Source organism: Penicillium alfredii (genome assembly GCF_028826965.1).
Source record: "Penicillium alfredii strain IBT 34128 chromosome Unknown utg000001l_segment0_segment0, whole genome shotgun sequence".
NCBI lineage: Eukaryota > Fungi > Ascomycota > Eurotiomycetes > Eurotiales > Aspergillaceae > Penicillium > Penicillium alfredii.
Genome location: NW_026622698.1, coordinates 2,774,271 through 2,791,777, shown reverse-complemented (window position 1 = coordinate 2,791,777; position 17,507 = coordinate 2,774,271). Strand labels below are relative to the sequence as shown.

At 54.1% G+C, this 17,507-nt stretch overlaps 8 protein-coding genes across 8 annotated transcripts; 4 read left to right on the top strand and 4 right to left on the bottom strand.

Annotated features, from left to right (window-relative positions):
- Positions 1 to 26: 26 nt before the first annotated feature.
- On the bottom strand, positions 27 to 928 carry NUU61_001082 (putative extracellular SCP domain protein Pry1; the record flags this gene model as incomplete). The annotated part of the gene is made up of 2 exons (XM_056651664.1): positions 27 to 530; positions 608 to 928. 2 exons carry the CDS (start codon positions 926 to 928, stop codon positions 27 to 29), a joined length of 825 nt encoding a protein of 274 aa, XP_056516514.1.
- A 970-nt stretch (positions 929 to 1,898) lies between these two features.
- NUU61_001081 (uncharacterized protein) lies at positions 1,899 to 4,701 on the bottom strand (the record flags this gene model as incomplete). The annotated part of the gene is made up of 3 exons (XM_056651663.1): positions 1,899 to 2,169; positions 2,236 to 4,537; positions 4,590 to 4,701. The coding sequence occupies 3 exons, from the start codon at positions 4,699 to 4,701 to the stop codon at positions 1,899 to 1,901; spliced, it is 2,685 nt and encodes an 894-aa protein (XP_056516513.1).
- Positions 4,702 to 5,506: 805 nt separating this feature from the next.
- Positions 5,507 to 6,810, top strand: NUU61_001080 (ubiquinol--cytochrome-c reductase catalytic subunit CYT1; the record flags this gene model as incomplete). Its single annotated transcript, XM_056651662.1, has 5 exons — positions 5,507 to 5,578; positions 5,681 to 5,838; positions 5,958 to 6,020; positions 6,091 to 6,488; positions 6,542 to 6,810. The coding sequence occupies 5 exons, from the start codon at positions 5,507 to 5,509 to the stop codon at positions 6,808 to 6,810; spliced, it is 960 nt and encodes a 319-aa protein (XP_056516512.1).
- Positions 6,811 to 7,247: 437 nt separating this feature from the next.
- On the bottom strand, positions 7,248 to 8,486 carry NUU61_001079 (uncharacterized protein; the record flags this gene model as incomplete). The annotated part of the gene is made up of 1 exon (XM_056651661.1): positions 7,248 to 8,486. One exon carries the CDS (start codon positions 8,484 to 8,486, stop codon positions 7,248 to 7,250), a length of 1,239 nt encoding a protein of 412 aa, XP_056516511.1.
- An 85-nt stretch (positions 8,487 to 8,571) lies between these two features.
- NUU61_001078 (uncharacterized protein) lies at positions 8,572 to 8,796 on the top strand (the record flags this gene model as incomplete). The annotated part of the gene is made up of 1 exon (XM_056651660.1): positions 8,572 to 8,796. One exon carries the CDS (start codon positions 8,572 to 8,574, stop codon positions 8,794 to 8,796), a length of 225 nt encoding a protein of 74 aa, XP_056516510.1.
- A 718-nt stretch (positions 8,797 to 9,514) lies between these two features.
- On the top strand, positions 9,515 to 12,069 carry NUU61_001077 (uncharacterized protein; the record flags this gene model as incomplete). Its single annotated transcript, XM_056651659.1, has 2 exons — positions 9,515 to 11,788; positions 11,854 to 12,069. 2 exons carry the CDS (start codon positions 9,515 to 9,517, stop codon positions 12,067 to 12,069), a joined length of 2,490 nt encoding a protein of 829 aa, XP_056516509.1.
- A 301-nt stretch (positions 12,070 to 12,370) lies between these two features.
- On the top strand, positions 12,371 to 13,690 carry NUU61_001076 (3-deoxy-7-phosphoheptulonate synthase; the record flags this gene model as incomplete). Its single annotated transcript, XM_056651658.1, has 2 exons — positions 12,371 to 12,376; positions 12,443 to 13,690. 2 exons carry the CDS (start codon positions 12,371 to 12,373, stop codon positions 13,688 to 13,690), a joined length of 1,254 nt encoding a protein of 417 aa, XP_056516508.1.
- A 303-nt stretch (positions 13,691 to 13,993) lies between these two features.
- Positions 13,994 to 16,369, bottom strand: NUU61_001075 (F-box protein; the record flags this gene model as incomplete). The annotated part of the gene is made up of 1 exon (XM_056651657.1): positions 13,994 to 16,369. One exon carries the CDS (start codon positions 16,367 to 16,369, stop codon positions 13,994 to 13,996), a length of 2,376 nt encoding a protein of 791 aa, XP_056516507.1.
- Between the last annotated feature and the right edge of the window lie 1,138 nt (positions 16,370 to 17,507).

Genomic DNA, 17,507 nt, shown 5'->3' with positions numbered 1-17,507 from the left:
TTGTTTCTTTCTCTATTTTTCTCTTGTTACGTATACAGGCCCATTCCCACTCCCACCGTCCCCAGCGCCAGCAGCATCACCCCCACTGTCGAGTCCACGCCAACCCGCACTCGCGCGCCACCTGTCGGCTGAACACCCGATCCAGTGGACGCAATAGACGGAGTCGACGCAGCAGACGTCTCAGACACGGTACGTGCCTTCACATTCAACTTGAAGAATTTGTCATGTCTGCCCACCACATTCCCTGCCGGCGTATACTCGCACACCACATACCAGCCCTGGGCGCGAGATTTTCCGTCCGGGCTGCGTCGAACATGATGCGAGTTCTGGTCTTCCGTGTATCCGCAGTTGACCGCTGCGCATCCCATCTCCGTCGTGGACCGCCATACCAACTGCGTGAAATGGCCCGTCGCCTCCGTAAAGCCGGTCGGCTTGCCGAAGTCGTATTGCGTGCGTTCATCGCCCCAGGCAGCCACTGCAGCCGAGGCATTAGAATAGCCGTATGCGAGGTTCTCGCCATAGGGGCCGTTCTAGAGGTAGAGGCACGATGATTTAGAATGCTGTTCTTTTGTTCTCAATCTCTGTCTCTCTTGGGTGGGATACGCACCGAATGTTTCCAGATACAGGCTTCTGCCCAGTCCCGCGAGTACTCCACCAGCGTCTCGTTCCAGACTAGTGGGCTTGCATCGTGGGCGTTGCGGTAATCGTTGCTGACCTGCAGCACGGTGTCCTTGAAATCGTCGAGCGAGGTGTAGGAGGCCGGACTGGGGATTGTCGGTGTTGCCCATACCGTTGACGTGGTGGCTGCGTCTGCAGTTTGTTCGACCGTAACCACGACGACCTCTTGAGCACTACTGCCGACAAAGAAAGTAGTAGTGGTGGTGAAAAACAACAGCCCAGCCGTGCGTGTGAAATACTTGGGAACCATGGTCTCGAACTGTTATGTCGCACGATATATATCAATGAACTGATCACTGGAAACACAGAACTCCTGGCGGGTCACAACATGATCTGGGCGAAGGCAAATTGGTCCGGGTTGCTCGAGATACTGGTGAAGACGCTTTCAAGTTCGTTGGGGAAAGCCGTGTCAAGTTGCGACAGCAGTGAAGGAACCTAGGCTCAAATGCAACGGTGCAATTGTCCGAGTTGTCTTGAGATGCAACACCTCCAACAGCAGCAGTCGTTCCTAATATCCTGTAAGCTAAACCCGAGTCAATAACAGTAAATCAAAGATCTAGCAAGTAGGGAAAGTAAACACCATAATGTAGGGTCACCGAGGGGGGGAAGAGGTCATGCCTGGAATCAACAGCCCCAGAGAAAGGACTCCTGGACAACCAGGAAACTTGGCAACAGACACGCATTTTGAGTTCTATTTCTGAATTCCAAACCAGACGTTTGAGATTGCAACCGGACGGAGGGCGGCTGTTGGGCCGGAAAGTCTGGATGTCGTTTCACGATGTTCCAGTAGCCGCTGGTTGACGTCAGGATGCTACATCGGCGGAAGAGCCGGAGAAGATCTTCAGACGAAAGATGAAATAAAGTAAAATAAGACGCATTGAAATAAGAGGCATTGGGAGTTTTGCAGGTATCAAGGTAAAGGAATTTTGGCTCCATTTGTACCGACTCGAGGCTTGGTGCTTCTCCAATCTCAGCCCTAAGTGGTCCCAGTGTGAGCCCGGTTAACACCGTGAGAAGACTCCTTACCTTTTATTCTGTCTTCCTATCTGGTCGATGACAGTGGTAAATATTCCTCCTTTTACAACATTACAAGACAGAAGCAAAAGCAAAGAATCAATTTTCCAAAATATGTAATGCTTGTATATTCAGTCACAACACCATGCAGAGTCTATACACTGTTTTCCTTTTTGCTATGCAATCGTCAGGGTATCTGAATCGGGTCACATCACACTACACCCAATGCCGTACATGGCTCGTTCCACATCGCGCTTGACTTGGTACCAGTCGGCGCGGCGTTCGGCAAACTCGTACACCTCTTCCACGCGCCAAATTCCGTGGAAGCGGTCCGCGTCGGCGATGATAGTGGCCAACTCCTTGGCATCAGACCGGTCAATCAGGTAGATCTGTGCCAGCTCGCGGAAGGCCTTGAAATAATGAAGAAGCTCGTTGTTCCGGAGGGTCTGAATGAATTTGAAGTAGTGGTTCATGTCGCTATGGCAGAGGTCAGTCAGGATCTTCGGACACATTGTCGTTGCGATGAGCATTAATGGTACATACCTAATTAGCTTCAGGGATCCCTCGACGCTGATCCGCTGTCGCTTGAGGTGCTTACACAGAGCCGTGAACAGACGGAGCCCCACTTCTTGGTTGAACACATCCAGCGTGCTCTTGTCCGTACTGCCCACCAGCATCTGTGTGTGCGTTGACACCACATCGACAACAGCTGCGGCCACTTCACTAATGCCTACATCCATGGTCTGCCGGTGTGGGTCTGACGAGACACCGGGGTTGAAATCAGTAGCAAGCTGTCGGGTCGCCAGGATATAGTCCACCTCCTCCATGAGAACGTCAATGCCCTTGTTGAGACCGGCGGCCACTCGCTCGTCGAGAACCTGCTCGAATTTCTTCTTCTCTTTGACAGCAGGGTCAATGAAATCGTTGCGGTCCGTCAGTCTTGTGCCAATCAACTCCTGCTCATAGAACACATCCATCATCTGGAGAATGAGATCGCCGACGTTGACCAACTCAAGGAAAGTCACGAGAGGTTCAACCCCTGACTGGTCGCGCTCCCCTTGCTCGCGTGGTCGATAGTTGGAAAGATGATCGACAGCCTTGTCAAAGCCGACGATCACATGTTGATAGCCCAAAATGCGCAGGAGAGCCACAAAGATAGACTCGCACTGTTGTTTTGCAGCGGCACCGTACTCTCCACCAAGGCGCACAAACTGGGCCGCTCTCTCCAAACTCGACTTGGCTGAATGAACCAAGCCCAGGGCGATTTCTATGCTGAACAGTGAGCGAATGCCGTCCATTTTCAACTTCATGATAGCCGCCTTGGCAGCCAGCTCGGTGGTCGGGGCTTCTTCAACAGCCACTGGGGCTGGGGAGGATATTGTGGAAAATCGATTGGGGTTCTTTGGCGCTGGAGACGGGACTCGTCCATTGTTCTCGGCGATTGACTTTGGGTCCTCGGTTGTTTTTGCACTTGAGAAGCTGGGAAGAATATTGACAGGCATCATGATCACTTTCTTGAATGAAGTCAAGAAATCGCGTTTGTCGGCTTGCCGGTTGACGTTGGACATCAGATATGATTCAGTTGATGCGGCTTGCTCCGACAACTGCCTGTCCCACTCAAGCACCGTGGCCTCGGAGGCCTTTCGGAAATAGCCCAGTTCCTCTGCTAGATAGAGGTCAACATGTGGTTCATAGATTTTGGCGACGATGTTGTCAATGTGTTCCTCGAACTTGTCGCCAGAATTTCGTGATGGCAGCAGAACATCAGAAAGGTTCATGCACTGGATAAAAGTAACCGACACCGCAGTGAGGTAGGCCTCCATATTCACACGATGCAATTCGTCAAATATTGCTGTCAGGAACGGGTAGAGTACGTCCTGACCAACTTTCTCCATGAAGGAAGATGTCACGTCTAATTGCGAGGGGAACACGCGGTTGATGATGGACACCTCTTTGTTATAAGCAACGCTCAGACGTGTGAAAAATGCCTGTGTATGTTCCAGTTTCACACTGTTAGTTGACCCGTCAATACAGTCTGCAACACTTCCGAGCTCGGCCTTGCGGGTCATCAGGTGATTATGATGGATAAACAGTTCCACAGCAGAACGCCCGCCATTGAGCGCCCAGAGAATATGGGCGTATCTCCGCACAGCGCCGTCAATGTCGTCAAGTTCGTAGCCTTGACGGAACTCGTTCAGTGACGCAGTCTCAAACATGGATGCTGCACCCTCGAGGTTTTGCAATCGATCCTGCCAGCCTGACTCCATATCACTCTTTGAAAATGCGAGCAGCTGGGAGAGAATCTGCGCTTGGGGCAGCGGGTCTTTGAACTTCGTAAAGACCAGGTTCTCGGGCGATGGCCCTGATTCGGTGATGTCGCGAAAGAATGGTGCCAGCGCAGCATGGATCTTCCCGTACTCCTGACGCGCCTCGCCTCGAATTGATTTGGCCTGCTTAATTGCCCCTAACGCGGGGTCATCCGCGGTATCGTCCAGCATGTCAGGTTGCGGGGCTTGGTTCGCCAGGTCGATCTTGTCGAATCCATCGGATAGTGCATGCGATGTATCAGAGGGACTTTGCTCAACAGATATAATCGGAATCGATCCACCACCCCGCCTGCTTTCCTCGGCTTGCTCTTCCCGCTGAACGGTCTCCATGTTGGCAATAGTCCCATATGTTTTCTCGGCATATTTTCGGGCCTCCGCTTCATCCCAGCACCCAATCCGTTTCAATCTGTGTACCCACCGCGTATCGTCATACGCCATTTCGTGCATGAGCTTGCAGGATCGTGCGGCTCGGATGAGATCGACTGGCCCAAGGTAGTCGAGGATAGAGGAGACGATCTCTGGTGAATGTTAGCGCCTCCCCGCATCAACTATTTAATTTGCACCACATACCTGCCGGCAAAGCTGCTCGGGCAATATCTTCCATCGACGCCATGCGCAGGGAGGCCAGCACATCTCTGCGCGGCCGAGCTGGGGGCGTAGGCCCTTTTTTCGCACTCGGCATTTTGTCGGCTTGGAATCTTCATCGGGGAAGCAGAGAAATCGTGTCTCGACGGGACCGAGACGGCCTGATGAGATCCCCAAATCCACCAGGGAAAGGGAATAGGCTCGAATCAGACAAGACAAAACGCACAAGCTCTATACAGCTTGTGTCGGCGATCAGGTCCACCTGGAAGCATGCCGGTGACAACGCCACCGCCTTCCCCGGATGTTGGCAGAATTGAGGTTCCGAGTTTATGCCTGAGGGATCACATTGATGCCTTAACAAGAGCTGGCCTGGGGCTCTTCATCCCGGATAGGCATCGCGCTCAATGTCTTGTTTTATATGTTCATAGTATGAAGCTGGCGTTTAGAATTCAAGTTTCCTGTCCGTAAAGAGTCCATTGTCGCGCTTTCTCGTGGTTCTGCTATGGCTGGACTGGTATAGTCATAGTAATGAAAATAGCCACCAAATGACTAACCATTGAATAAGATACTCTGCTTATAGGTTATAGATGTCTATCCAAGATGATCAAGAATGATATTGAAAATATTCGGAATCAAGTGAAAATTACCGTAATTCAAAGTGCAAAAAGTTGTTCCGAAATTTCGCGGGTGTACACCCAACTGAGTCTAGGGCGCCCACTAGGGCCAATCACAGCGAGGGTTTAGGCAATCCAGTGCCCCGAGAGAAACTTGTCCGTCAACCTCAACTTCCACTCCAGCACTTCTCCCCTGTGCATTGCCCTCCCCCTCCCCCTCCCCTCTCGCTTTTGCGATCCAAGCCCTTCCCTTCCACCTTCAATCGCTTGGAGGGTTTCAATTCCGCCATGCTGGCCCGTTCCGCCCTGTGCGTGCCCTCGCGGGCCATCGCACGCCAGTCGCTCGGCAAGACCACCACGGTACGATCTCAACAGCCCCCATTGGTCTCGAATCTGGAGGGCGATCGCTTCGATACTGCTCTTTTTGCTTCATGAAGGGTCCTTGGCTAATGATATCACTAGCGTGCGTCTTCCACCGCCGCCGGCGCCGAATCCGCCAGCTCCCCCTTCTACCTCACCCTCACTGCCTCGCTCGCAACCGCCGCGGCTGCCGGTTCTGCCGCATGGTACTATCACCTCTATGGCCAGGAGGCCTTTGCCTCGACCCCTGCTGAGGAAGGGTGAGTGCAATTCCTCGTCGAGATGACCTTTCACCCCATCATTGCTCTTGTACACCGAGAAACGTATTGTGCGGTCTGGTTGTGGACATTGGTTGGGCTAACATTCGGCTCTATTATAGATTGCACGCTACCCAGTACCCTTGGGTTCACGAAAGATTCAACAAGACTTTCGATCACGGCGCGTACGTACTCACCTGCCCACCCCTGATGACCTTTTCCTTCCTCCCGTCCTTACTAACTGATGGGATCCAGTCTCCGCCGTGGTTTCCAGGTCTACCGTGAAGTTTGCGCCAGCTGCCACTCTCTCACCCGTGTGCCATGGCGCTCATTCGTTGGTACGATGCACACCGTCGATGAGATGAAGGCCTTCGCCGAAGAGAATGAGTACGACACCGAGCCCAATGACCAGGGCGAGATCGAGAAGCGCCCCGGAAAGCTCTCAGACTACATCCCCTCTCCCTACAAGAACGAGGAGGCCGCCCGTGCCGCCAACGGTGGTGCCCTGCCCCCGGATCTCAGCTTGATCATCAAGGGCCGCCACGGTGGCTGCAACTACGTGTTTAGCTTGCTTACCGGCTACCCCGATGAGCCCCCGGCGGGCGCCAGCGTGGCCGAGGGCATGAACTTCAACCCTTACTTCCCTGGTACCGGTAGGTCAGACCCAAACCCATACTCGCGTGAGGCATGTCTAATTGGATGGCAGGTATTGCTATGGGCCGTGTTCTCTTCGACGGCGTGGTCGAGTACGAGGACGGCACTCCCGCCACCACTTCCCAGATGGCCAAGGACGTGGTCGAGTTCTTGAACTGGACCGCTGAACCCGAGATGGACGACCGCAAGAAGATGGGTGTCAAGTCCGTCGCTCTCCTTACCGGTCTGTTCGCCATCAGCGTCTGGATCAAGCGCTACAAGTGGGCCCCGATCAAGACGAGGAAGATCGTCTACAGCCCCCCGGTTGCCCCCCGCCGCTGAATGAATTGCAGCAAGACCTGTATGAATGGGAAGATGTAAGAAGCGGACGAGGTGGTTGGTTCGCTGACCGAGGGGATTTCTGTATCATGACCTCGGTGTTGGTGGTGCCACCTTGCCGAGGCTTCTCCGTCATTTTTTGTGTCTATCTCTGGTCGCTGCCTTTGTCTTGTTAGAACGCTCCCAGAACACCTGTATCTGTACCCTAGATATATTCCTTTTTTTTTTTTCCCTTTTGAAAACTGTGTGCTCGAGGAGTCAACTGAATTTAATTTCCTTTGTGATGACTTCAAACACCAGCAAGTTCCCAGATTCTAGTCTCAAAGTCGTAGGGGATGGATAATTCGATATGGGCACAGTGCTTGGATTTCATTGCTATCTATCATGTGCAAGGGATTATGCTAGCTAAATGGTACAGCTAAGAAAGAGAGCCGGCATCGCTACCGAGCCGGGGTATCATAGATTGTCCGCTCGCCATCCCCGAACACCTTGACAAAGAACAAGTCATAGAGTTTCCACACCGCGATGAGCAAGAAATCTCCAAGGACCACAAGCCACTGCGGACTGCGACCGTCGGGACCTGCGAACATCTTCGACAACACGAGGATAACGATGAGTAGAGGCGCCCACACAGCGATAGATAATGCCCTACCGACCCGCTGGCCCCTGGTTGTCACCCGGTATGGCCGGATCTGAGCGAGATATTCCCGGTAAGACAGTGGCAGGTTGTGTTCAGCGGCACCAGTGGAGATCAGGTTGAGATAGCGAGCCGAGGGTTGAGCATAATCGGGGTCAGGTCGGAGATGCATGTTGTTCGTTGCTTGAGAGGGTATTGTGTGCGCCAGAAAACCCTTTGTGGGTAAGCCGAGCTGCCCAGCATTACGCGTCGCAGGCGAGATGAGAGTGTGTGCCTTGAAAGGAGGGGTGTTGGGATGATCCGGGACCGGGTCGGTGGGCTGGTAGGATTCGGGGAAGGGATAGCAGTCGACGACCACGTCGCTATATCCACGGCCGCCGCCTTCGCTCGCAATGATCTTTGCGTAGTCGGCCAGCGTAACCTCATACACGACTGCGATCAGCGGCTTGTGCCACCGGCGCTTGTGGTAATCGGCGCCCCGTGTCCCCCGCGTCTCGGCCATCAACAGCGACGCCTTCTCTGACAAGCAGTCCTCGTCCGAGTCCGTCACATCATCTTCGAGCTCAATGCCTTCAGCACCCTCTGAATATGAATTGCGGAACTGAGTAGTTGCGAAACACGGTTCCACATATGGTAACCATGGGAGATCGAAGGTCAATCGGAGGTCTGGCACGAAGACACTGATCTGTGAAAGCGGCTCGATGCCGCGCCTTTGGCGGAAGGTCTTGGTGCCCAAGTTGGACCCATAGGCCAGGTAAAAGACTGTTTGATCGCTTGCCATCTCCTCCGCGGGGTTTATCACTGCCGCGACTTTCTCGGCAAGGTGTCCATCCTGGTCGAGGGACGCAGCGCGGACAGATGCCTGGCGGCGCTCGAGAGTAGTCGTGGGAACAGGGCGGGGATTAGAGGCTGCAGAATTGGCGAAGGGAGCAGGTAAAACACTTCGCAGTCGGTCTAGCGGTCTAACGGCGCAGAATCGGCATTGAGAAGCTGGCACGGCTTCTTCTTCGTCAGTTTCGCGGGAGGCATGATGGAGGGCCATGACGCTAGGATTAAAGAACAGTTCAATGCGAAAAAGGAAAAGGACCTGGAAGTTAGTGTGTGATGGGATTTAGCCAGGGGCCAATATGCATGCTTATATATGGCTCCATCGGCGCATCGGACGTGCAGCTGCAGCGTCTCTGCAGCGAACCGGAAGGTGTATTGAGCCGAACTCCTCGATTAATAATCGCGGCAGCCGGAGCAAGCCACCATCCAGCCTCGGGAGCGGATGCTGCGCGTACCGAGCCATTGCCACCGGAAGGTCGACATGGAAGCAACAGGAAAAGTACCGTGAATCTGTATATGCATAGGCATCGCAGGCAGTATGGCTCGGTGAGTTGGTGATATCATGGTACTTGCTCTTGTCGGAGCTTTGAACGAACCATCTGGATGTCGGCAGTTCCTAGAGGCCTCTGAACCCATGGAGAAATCATCTGCATAACAGCAGAACTCTCTCTTGGTTTCCAAGGACGAAGAGATAAAGGAACACGGCGAGTCATGGTCGAAAGACAATCATGTGACCTGTAGGCGTTTTTAGCAGCTCGTCCTTCGCCGCGTCAACTTTCCTTGAGCTTCGAAGAAGCCATCTCCATGCATCTGCAGGAACTCTGCAGGGTTCCGGGACAGCCTACTGGCACATAATAGCTGCGTGTTGCACAACCCTCGCACCAGGCACTGGGGTAAATCTCGGGGATGACGGGGCCTTTGCTCTGACAGCACCCTTCTGAACAGTCAAGCCATCGACTGCATCACACCAGTGTGTACTGAAAGTAATCACCCTTTCCAACTGAGAGACGCTGGAATATCTGGCCCGGGTGTTCGATTGTTCGTGTGAGGCGGTCCATCGCCTTTGATGTGCTCGCGCAGAGTGGCCTCGGCTTTCATCGATTTCGACCCTGAGACGTCATTTTGGCAAAATCAATGCGACTTCAACCATTCAGCTCACCATCCACAGGGGATTGTACTTCTTCCCCATCAAGCGTGTTCGCACCAAACGCAGTACCTGCTGCAACACCCGTCTTCCCAAACATGAGGACAAATAGAGGCCTGCACAGTAATGAAGAGGATGAGCTGGTCACGGCTCATGAAACATCATATGGTGCCAATCATTTGTCACGAGCTATCATCTCACGCAACGCTGCCATCGAGCACGCCGTACCAGATTCACAGGAGCAAAACCCCACAATAAGCACTTTATTTTCAGTCGCTGGATCGGAGCCGCAACACCTCGCCAAGTCGGTTTCTTCACCAAAATCAGACATGATGCTGCACAATGTCGAGACGCTTCTTCCTCACGATGAAACACAAACAGCAGCCGAGGATCAACGAAAACCTCTGCAGACTGCTGCTGTGGGTAATGCTGGATCCTCACGGAAAGTAACCCACTCGATGAAACACAGACGATCGGCCCGCCCGAAGCAAATTATTGTTTTGAGCAACACGCAGGAGTCTTTGGTGTTCCCTCGGTCGAAGCGCTCGCACCCAAAAGTATATACATCTCATTCAAAGACGGAGGTGGATTGGGAGGAAGACCTTCGGCCCACTGATGACGAGGCAGTTGAGGAGAGAGGAGAGAGTGTGGGAACTCGGATTTCCTCCCCAGAACCACAGAATGCCAATGTGGCCCGGACGAAAACAGGCGACAAGCGAAAGAGGAAACCAAAGCCCCAACGCGCATCGGGAAAACGCAAGAAAGCAATCAAGGGGAACGGCACGGTATCTGGAGAAGGCAGCACTGCGAGTCCCCAACTACCTTTGACTGCGTATCCTAGTGCTTCCTGCCAGAGGACGCAAGTGGAACATGACCAGAAGCCAAGTGAAGGAATCACAGGACAGCGTGAGATCATTGAGATATCGAGTCGCTTATCGTCACCTTCCGCTTCCCCAAGGGATGAAACCAATGCTGCAGAGCCAGTCCCCTCTACTGTTCCGAAGTCTCGCCGGTTGAAACCGAGCGCTCGATCCAATGGACCAAATCATCGTGGCAAAAATGCACATGGGCCTCGCAGTCCCAGGTCCAATGGCAGAGGAAAGGTGGTTGGAAAAAAGCTGATGGCTGCATTGCGTGGAGGTGAAATCGTCTCCCAGCCTCGGCCTCCTACAGAGAATACCATTACCTCCGCCAATATACTCTCGTTTCCGAACAATTCTGAGCAGCTGAACAAACCACCCCAACGCATGTCCCTGGCACAAGCTTCTTTGAGCAAAGAATCAACGGCCTCTTACCATGGTTTAACCAAGGCGACAACTGATTGTATACTGACCCAGCAAGATAACACCGAGTTGACTGCCAATGAGGATGTCGTCACTGAACAGATTGCCAGTTCACAGCAGATTCCCAAGACGGCATTCCAAGGGCCTTTGCAACCGGGAAGCCAATTCAATAGTCAATGTTCTACTGGTGTCGAAGTTTGCCGGGATGCGGTTACCGGCCGGCATTCAATGTCTGAAGTTCATTGGGGAGATGCCAACTCTTCTGCACTTACGACTCTGCAGGCCACCAAACAGGGCCAGGATGGATTTTTGGCGTCTCAGCGATCTACGGAATCCTCCGAGTACAACTCGGATGTCTCATCTGAGTGCCCAAATGCAGCAACAGCTGGCCACCTCCTGAATTTACATGCCAAGATGAATGGAACTGACCACACCCCCGAGTCTCAAAAGCCATTGTTGGCTGAGACAACTACAATGAAAACGAATGACTCATGTTTGAAAGCCCCTCGAACCGTCCCTCGGAACAGTATAGTTGATTACAACGGCAGTCCTCGACTTGCATTCCCTCCACATCTGGAAGCTGACCGAGCACATTCTGAGATTGACACCAGTTCCAGTGAATACAACGGAAGCCCAGATGGATCATCCCCCAGGAAATCCACCGAAAGTGATCTTATGTGGACTAAGTTCCAGAGAGACATGTTCCTGGAATATGGAATTGACACACAGGACATGAAACACAACGAGCCTCGCCCATGGCATAAAAACCCGGAACATGAAGCTCCCCTGTCCTCCAATAGTACCAGCACTGGCAAGACCACAAGTGCTGTTGGTCTCAACCACGAAAAGACTTCTGTGGCTGCCCCGGTCTCCTCTCAGAGGACCATTGAGGGCAAACATGCAGAACCCGAGGAAATGCCAGCGCCAGAGGTTTCAACGATGGCGTCCACGGAGGTCCCCGCTCCAGATCGACCTCAACTGGGGCCACGGTATTCAAGCAGTGGAGAGATCTCCGATCCGCTGGAATGGATTACCACTTTGCAGGCCGCACAGAAGAATGCTCATGCCACACTGCTGGAAACAAACCAAGTAAGTAGGAATTGCTCTGGGATTTGGCCGTGGTGCTCAAGGTGCTGTAGCATCTCTCGAGTCAGCTGGCGGCAGAAAAAGCCACCATCAGTCGGGTGCTCGAGATCTATCGACAGGGATGCAGTCGCATTCTCGACGATTTGACGTGCGCCCAGGAGGTGCGGCTGAAGCTCTATCGCCAACAGATGCATTCGGTAAAGGCCCAGCATGCGCAGATTTGTGAGGACCTCATCCGAGGATTGCAGGAGCTGGACGAGCGGGTGCAACAGAGTTCGATGTAGTGGGATGGGAGCTATATATTTTTACGCTAGCGGTCGATCCTGTCATTGTTAGCGGGACCGCTAGTTGCTCGGGTTTATTTCATCGCACTGTTTTTTATTGGCGCGGCTCACCGAGAGTCACGTGTCGAAGTATTTTCTCGATTGACTCATGAACGCGGCTTTCGTGTGCGGCGATTCTCTTAAATTTTCTCTCAAACTGTGCGCGGCTTGCTTCTCGTTTCTTGAAACTTTTTTCTTATACAATATACTCCTCTGTCCCAGCCCAATCTCCTCATCGCGGCACTTGAACGGCTACCCCGCCATGTCGGTAAGTCTGCCCCTCATAGAGGCCCCTCGATGAAGCCGAAGGCCATATCTAACCCCCATGGCATAGTTCTTCATTGAAAACACCAATGTGGGTAACCACAGCCACCTGGAAGACTCAAGAAGTACGTGTGACCACAAATTGCGCGCTAAATTGCGGTGCGACTTTCAAGCTAACCCTCCTCTCCCGAGTATAGTTAAGGGCTACAACCCCCTCACGCCGCCCAACCTCCTCCAGCATGAGATCGCATTGACAGAAAAGTCGCGGGCGACGGTGCTGCAGGGCCGTGACGAGGCGGTGTCAGTGGTGCACGGCGACGACGAGCGACAACGGCTGATGGTGGTGATCGGACCGTGCTCGATCCACGACCCGGAAATGGCGCTGGAATACTGTGACCGGCTGCTAAAGCTGAAGGAGAAGTACGCGGACGACCTGCTAATCGTGATGCGCTCGTACCTGGAGAAGCCGCGCACAACGGTCGGGTGGAAGGGCCTGATCAACGACCCGGACATCGACAACAGCTTCCAGATCAACAAGGGCCTGCGCACGTCGCGCCAGCTGTTCGTGGACCTGACCAAAAAGGGCATGCCCATCGCCAGCGAGATGCTCGACACTATTTCCCCCCAATTCCTGGCCGACTGCCTGTCCGTCGGTGCTGTCGGTGCCCGCACCACCGAGTCGCAGGTTCACCGCGAGCTGTCGTCGGGTCTGTCGTTCCCCGTTGGTTTCAAGAACGGTACCGACGGCTCGCTCGACGTCGCCGTCGACGCCATCGGCTCCGTGAAGCACCCGCACCACTTCTTGTCCGTCACCAAGCCTGGTGTCGTCTCTATTGTCGGCACCGTCGGTAACCCGGACTGCTTCGTGATCCTGCGCGGCGGCAAGAAAGGCCCCAACTACGACGCCGCCAGCATCGCCGACGCCCGCTCCAAACTCGAGGCCAAGGGCATGCGCCCCCGTCTGATGGTCGACTGCAGCCATGGCAACTCCGAAAAGAACCACCGCAACCAGCCCAAGGTGGCGGCCGTGCTTGGCGAGCAGCTCGCTGCCGGCGAGACCGCCATCATGGGTGTCATGATCGAGAGCAACATCCACGAGGGTGAGTTTCTGACTGTGACACCAAGTGAATTCATCCATGCTAATATCTATACCCTGTTCCCAGGCAACCAAAAGGTCCCGCCCGAAGGCAAGGCCGGTCTCAAGTACGGCGTGAGTATCACGGATGCCTGTATCGGCTGGGAGGACACCGAGGCGGTGCTGGAGACCCTGGCCAAAGCGGTGCAGGCTCGACGACAGAAACTCAGCGCAGCAAACTGAGCTGTGTGATGATGAATCCATGGGAGGGGTTTCTTGACGTAATTTTTGAGAACAAATGCAGATATCTTTTACGAGCACATTGAACTGCCAAAATAAAAATAAAAAAATAAAAAAGGCCTTACGATTTCCCGTGAGATTTTCATCAGATGATTTGTTGTGATTCAAATATACAGATCCGCCTTCTCCAAAAAAATTGTGCAGAGTGGATGACATGGGTATAAATTCCGATAGACGCCGAACACATTCAATAAACAACCAACACTAACATGAAACCAAAACAAAAAAGGGTTAGAGACGTTCAACTTATACACAGGCCGCTCTGCTGCCTCGACGCGGCGACTCCCTCCATCGACCCTCGCGCGGCCCCAGCTCAGGGATTTTGAAGTCCACAATGCAAGCAGCAAAGGAGGTGCGATGACTAGAGGAGTCGCCGAATGCCGCATGCGTGCCAGTGGGACCAGCACCAACGAGCTCAGAGGCATCCAGAGCAAAGCCAGGCGTCTGCAGAGCAGCACCATAGCGACCAGAAAAGTGATCGCGGGTTTCAGCGAATTTGCGTTTACGGGACGAGAGCGGCATCAGCCGCGTCGAGTCGCGGCGCTCTACCAACCGCGTCGGCTCAAGACTGCCGTCTGCGGCAACTTTCAAGGACGAGCAAGGGATGTCAGCGAGACTTTGGGCATTGGGGGAGGAGAAAGTATCGACATCGAAGACGGTAGCTTCGCCCGACGCACTGAACGCCCAGATACGGGCGCCGCCGTCAGAGGACTGCAAGGCCAGCTCGATGAGACGGTCGACACGGCCGATCTCCTTGCCGTAGATCTTGAACGGCCACATCATGGCGGTGGGCCGGTAGCTGACGCTCAGCAGGAACTCCCAGTCGCCGTTCTGGTTCTGCACGAGGCTCTCACGGCGCTTGCGGGAGCGCTCGGAGTCGACGAACCAGTCGCGCGCCAGGTCGCTGTCGCCCATGACGCCGTCGCCTTGGCGCTCGCGCTCCTTGCGGATGACGTTGAACACGTCCAGCGGGATAGAATAGAGCACGATGCGGTCCTGGTATGCGGCGACGACTCGCAGGCCCCATCTCAGATCCGAGCCCGCTACGAAGATGCTCGGCATGCGGGCCTCTTTGTTCGCGTCGGGTGCGTCGTACTCGGACGGGGGCACGCAGACGAATGCACGCGTGAGGCTGGTTGGGCCGCCGATTGGCGCATCTGAGCCTATGCATAGGAGGCCGGTACGCGGCTCGATGAAGATGATGTGGAAGCCGTCGTTGATGGGGACTGCTCGGTAGTGGTGGCAGTGGGTTGCGCGTACGAGGCTGAGCGTCGACCCATTCGAAGGCCGGCGTCGAGTGAGCGACTGCACGTCGGCTAGAAGATGGAATTGGGTCTTCTTGGACTGGCTGGGCAGCGGCGACTGCGATCCTGCGCTGTCGAGGATCCCTGGACCAGCCAGGGACGAAATCAACCGCAGCTCTGTGGGCATGTCTGGACGATTGGGGAGGAAATGTAGAATCTCGGATGGCTGGGACATGGGGAAACGCTTTCGTTGATCGCAATGGCTTGTCTCGTCGACCCAGTGGATCTCGACACCGGAGGCGCAACCAAAGGCCACACATCGCCGCCCTGGACAAATTGTAACTGTCTGAGGTGGAGCGTCGGGAGAGCACACGTTGTGAAAGTAATGACGAGAAGAAGAGCCGACGATTGGCATGTGGCGGGAGCTTTGATTTATTGACGCTGCAGACGGAGAGGACTTTCCATTGCCCACTGGACCAGCAGTGGGTGCAGGATTGCCACTCTCGCTATCTTCCTGTTTCTCGGGTTGAACATTCAAATCGCAGACCATCCCGACGCGGCTGCGCAGCAACGCTGCCACAACGGGCTGAGCTGTACTAGTGTCCATGGTCACCGAGAGGACCTCGGATTGGCACGCGATGCTTGCGATGGGTGCTAAATCAGCATCGCTTGAGTCAACTGATAACAAAGTCGACCTAGCCCTCCGAGCACGGAGACTATAAACATAGATCATGCAACCAGTCGTCACGAGCAGATATCTGCCACAACCACTGAAAGTGAACATTGACACACCCCGTGGCTCCACCGGTCTCGCATCCTGGGAGACCGTGTGAGAGGAGACCCGGCGAGATTTAGCCGGCGAGGTTTGCGAGAGACTCGAGAAATCCACAACGGTGGTCACCAAGAAGCCCGGCTTCTCGACGTTCGTCTTGCGTCCTGACAGAAGGCACTCGGTGGCAAAGCGCTTGCTCATCCTCCAGGCCTCGCTTTCTTCGACGGCGGGCCGTTTCGAGGTGCGGTGCCTTTCGCAGTCTTGCTGCCAGGCATCCCACCACCCGGCTCGTCGTAGCATGCCCTGCAACAGCCTGTGATTCAAACTGACCCGCATCCACTGTGAGCAGGTCCGCCGCGCATTGTCGAAGTCTCGGGGCGTCAGCATGGAGTAGATTTGGAGTAGAATCTCCGGCGGAGCGGTGTTGGCTGCTGAGGGCAAGTAGGCTGTCGGTTGGGAAGAGTTATCCCGGTCATGTTGAAAAGGGATTGTACCCCCAGTTTCCCTTTGACTGGTGGTAGTTTGTCGGGGTGCAGTGGACTTGTCTAGAAGGGTTTCTAGATGTGAGCTGGGCGGCCCCACATGGGAAGACTCGGACGATCGCATTTCGACGCTCGACTCTAGAGTTTCGATATGCACGAAGACGGTTCGTCGCTGCAGCTGCAGATTTGTATGCTGGAGCTTGTCCCGAGGATAAAACGGCTGGCAAAGGGTTGCCAGAATCCCAATGGCGGGGGCGTCTCCCTTGAACAGTAGATCAAGCCGCTGGTCTCCAGCCACCTTGGGCGAAGAAATACACCCAAGAAATGAAAAGCGAGTGACGAAACGACCGGGATGATCGATCGTACACACTGTCCGACAGATCTTGACCTGGGTGTGACACCCGACGCCATGTACTAGAATCTATAGTAGAGTCTAGTAACAGTCTAGTAGGAAATCTGGTCGGTCCGAAGGCCAGCACTTATCGTCCGGAAAATGCCATGGCCGAGGGTTACCTTCGCTCGAAGATATCGTAGCAAGCGGGATTTGAAAATTCGAACAGGAAAAAAGAGAAGGAAAAAAAATATGTGCAAGGTTGTATTTGACGGCCGCAGTGGCACTGAAAGCGGGCGAAATCAGATAAAATGAAACCACAGATGAGACGCGGCAAGGGTTACCGGTTTCCTCCTCTCTCTAACAGCTCTTCACACAATGGCCCCTGGGGGAGAAACTCGTGCAGCAGTCATGTTCAGCTGCACGCCACTTGGTTGCCATCGGAGACCAGCTTGACGGGTCTGACGTCGACAACTCGGGCGGGAGAACATCGGGTTTGCGCGATGGAAGGTCGATCGAAGAAAAAGTGGAGCGCCCAAGTCCAAGGCCGCTCGGCCAGCGGATCCTTGGGAATGGAAGAGGCAACGAGGCAATTCGAGTCTGCGTATAACCAGTACACTGGTATACTGGTATACGAGTATACACCTGAAAATAAACCAGCCAAAAGGGCCGTGTCTCTCTCAGGACTGTGCATGAATCCCTGGCTCCATCTGCAACATCGCATTCCACGGGGAAACACGCGAGGAATGCTGCCGAGTGCAGCCTTCTTGGCACTTGATCCACTTCTTCACCAACACAGTTTCGTACTGAGGTCTCTCTTAGTTGCTTGATTTGCAAGGGAGATATTCCATCGCTGCTCGAGCGGGCCCTCCATTCCTCTGATACTAGGATGTTCTTGGGCGAAAAGAAACCCATCAAGGAACAGAGTTCA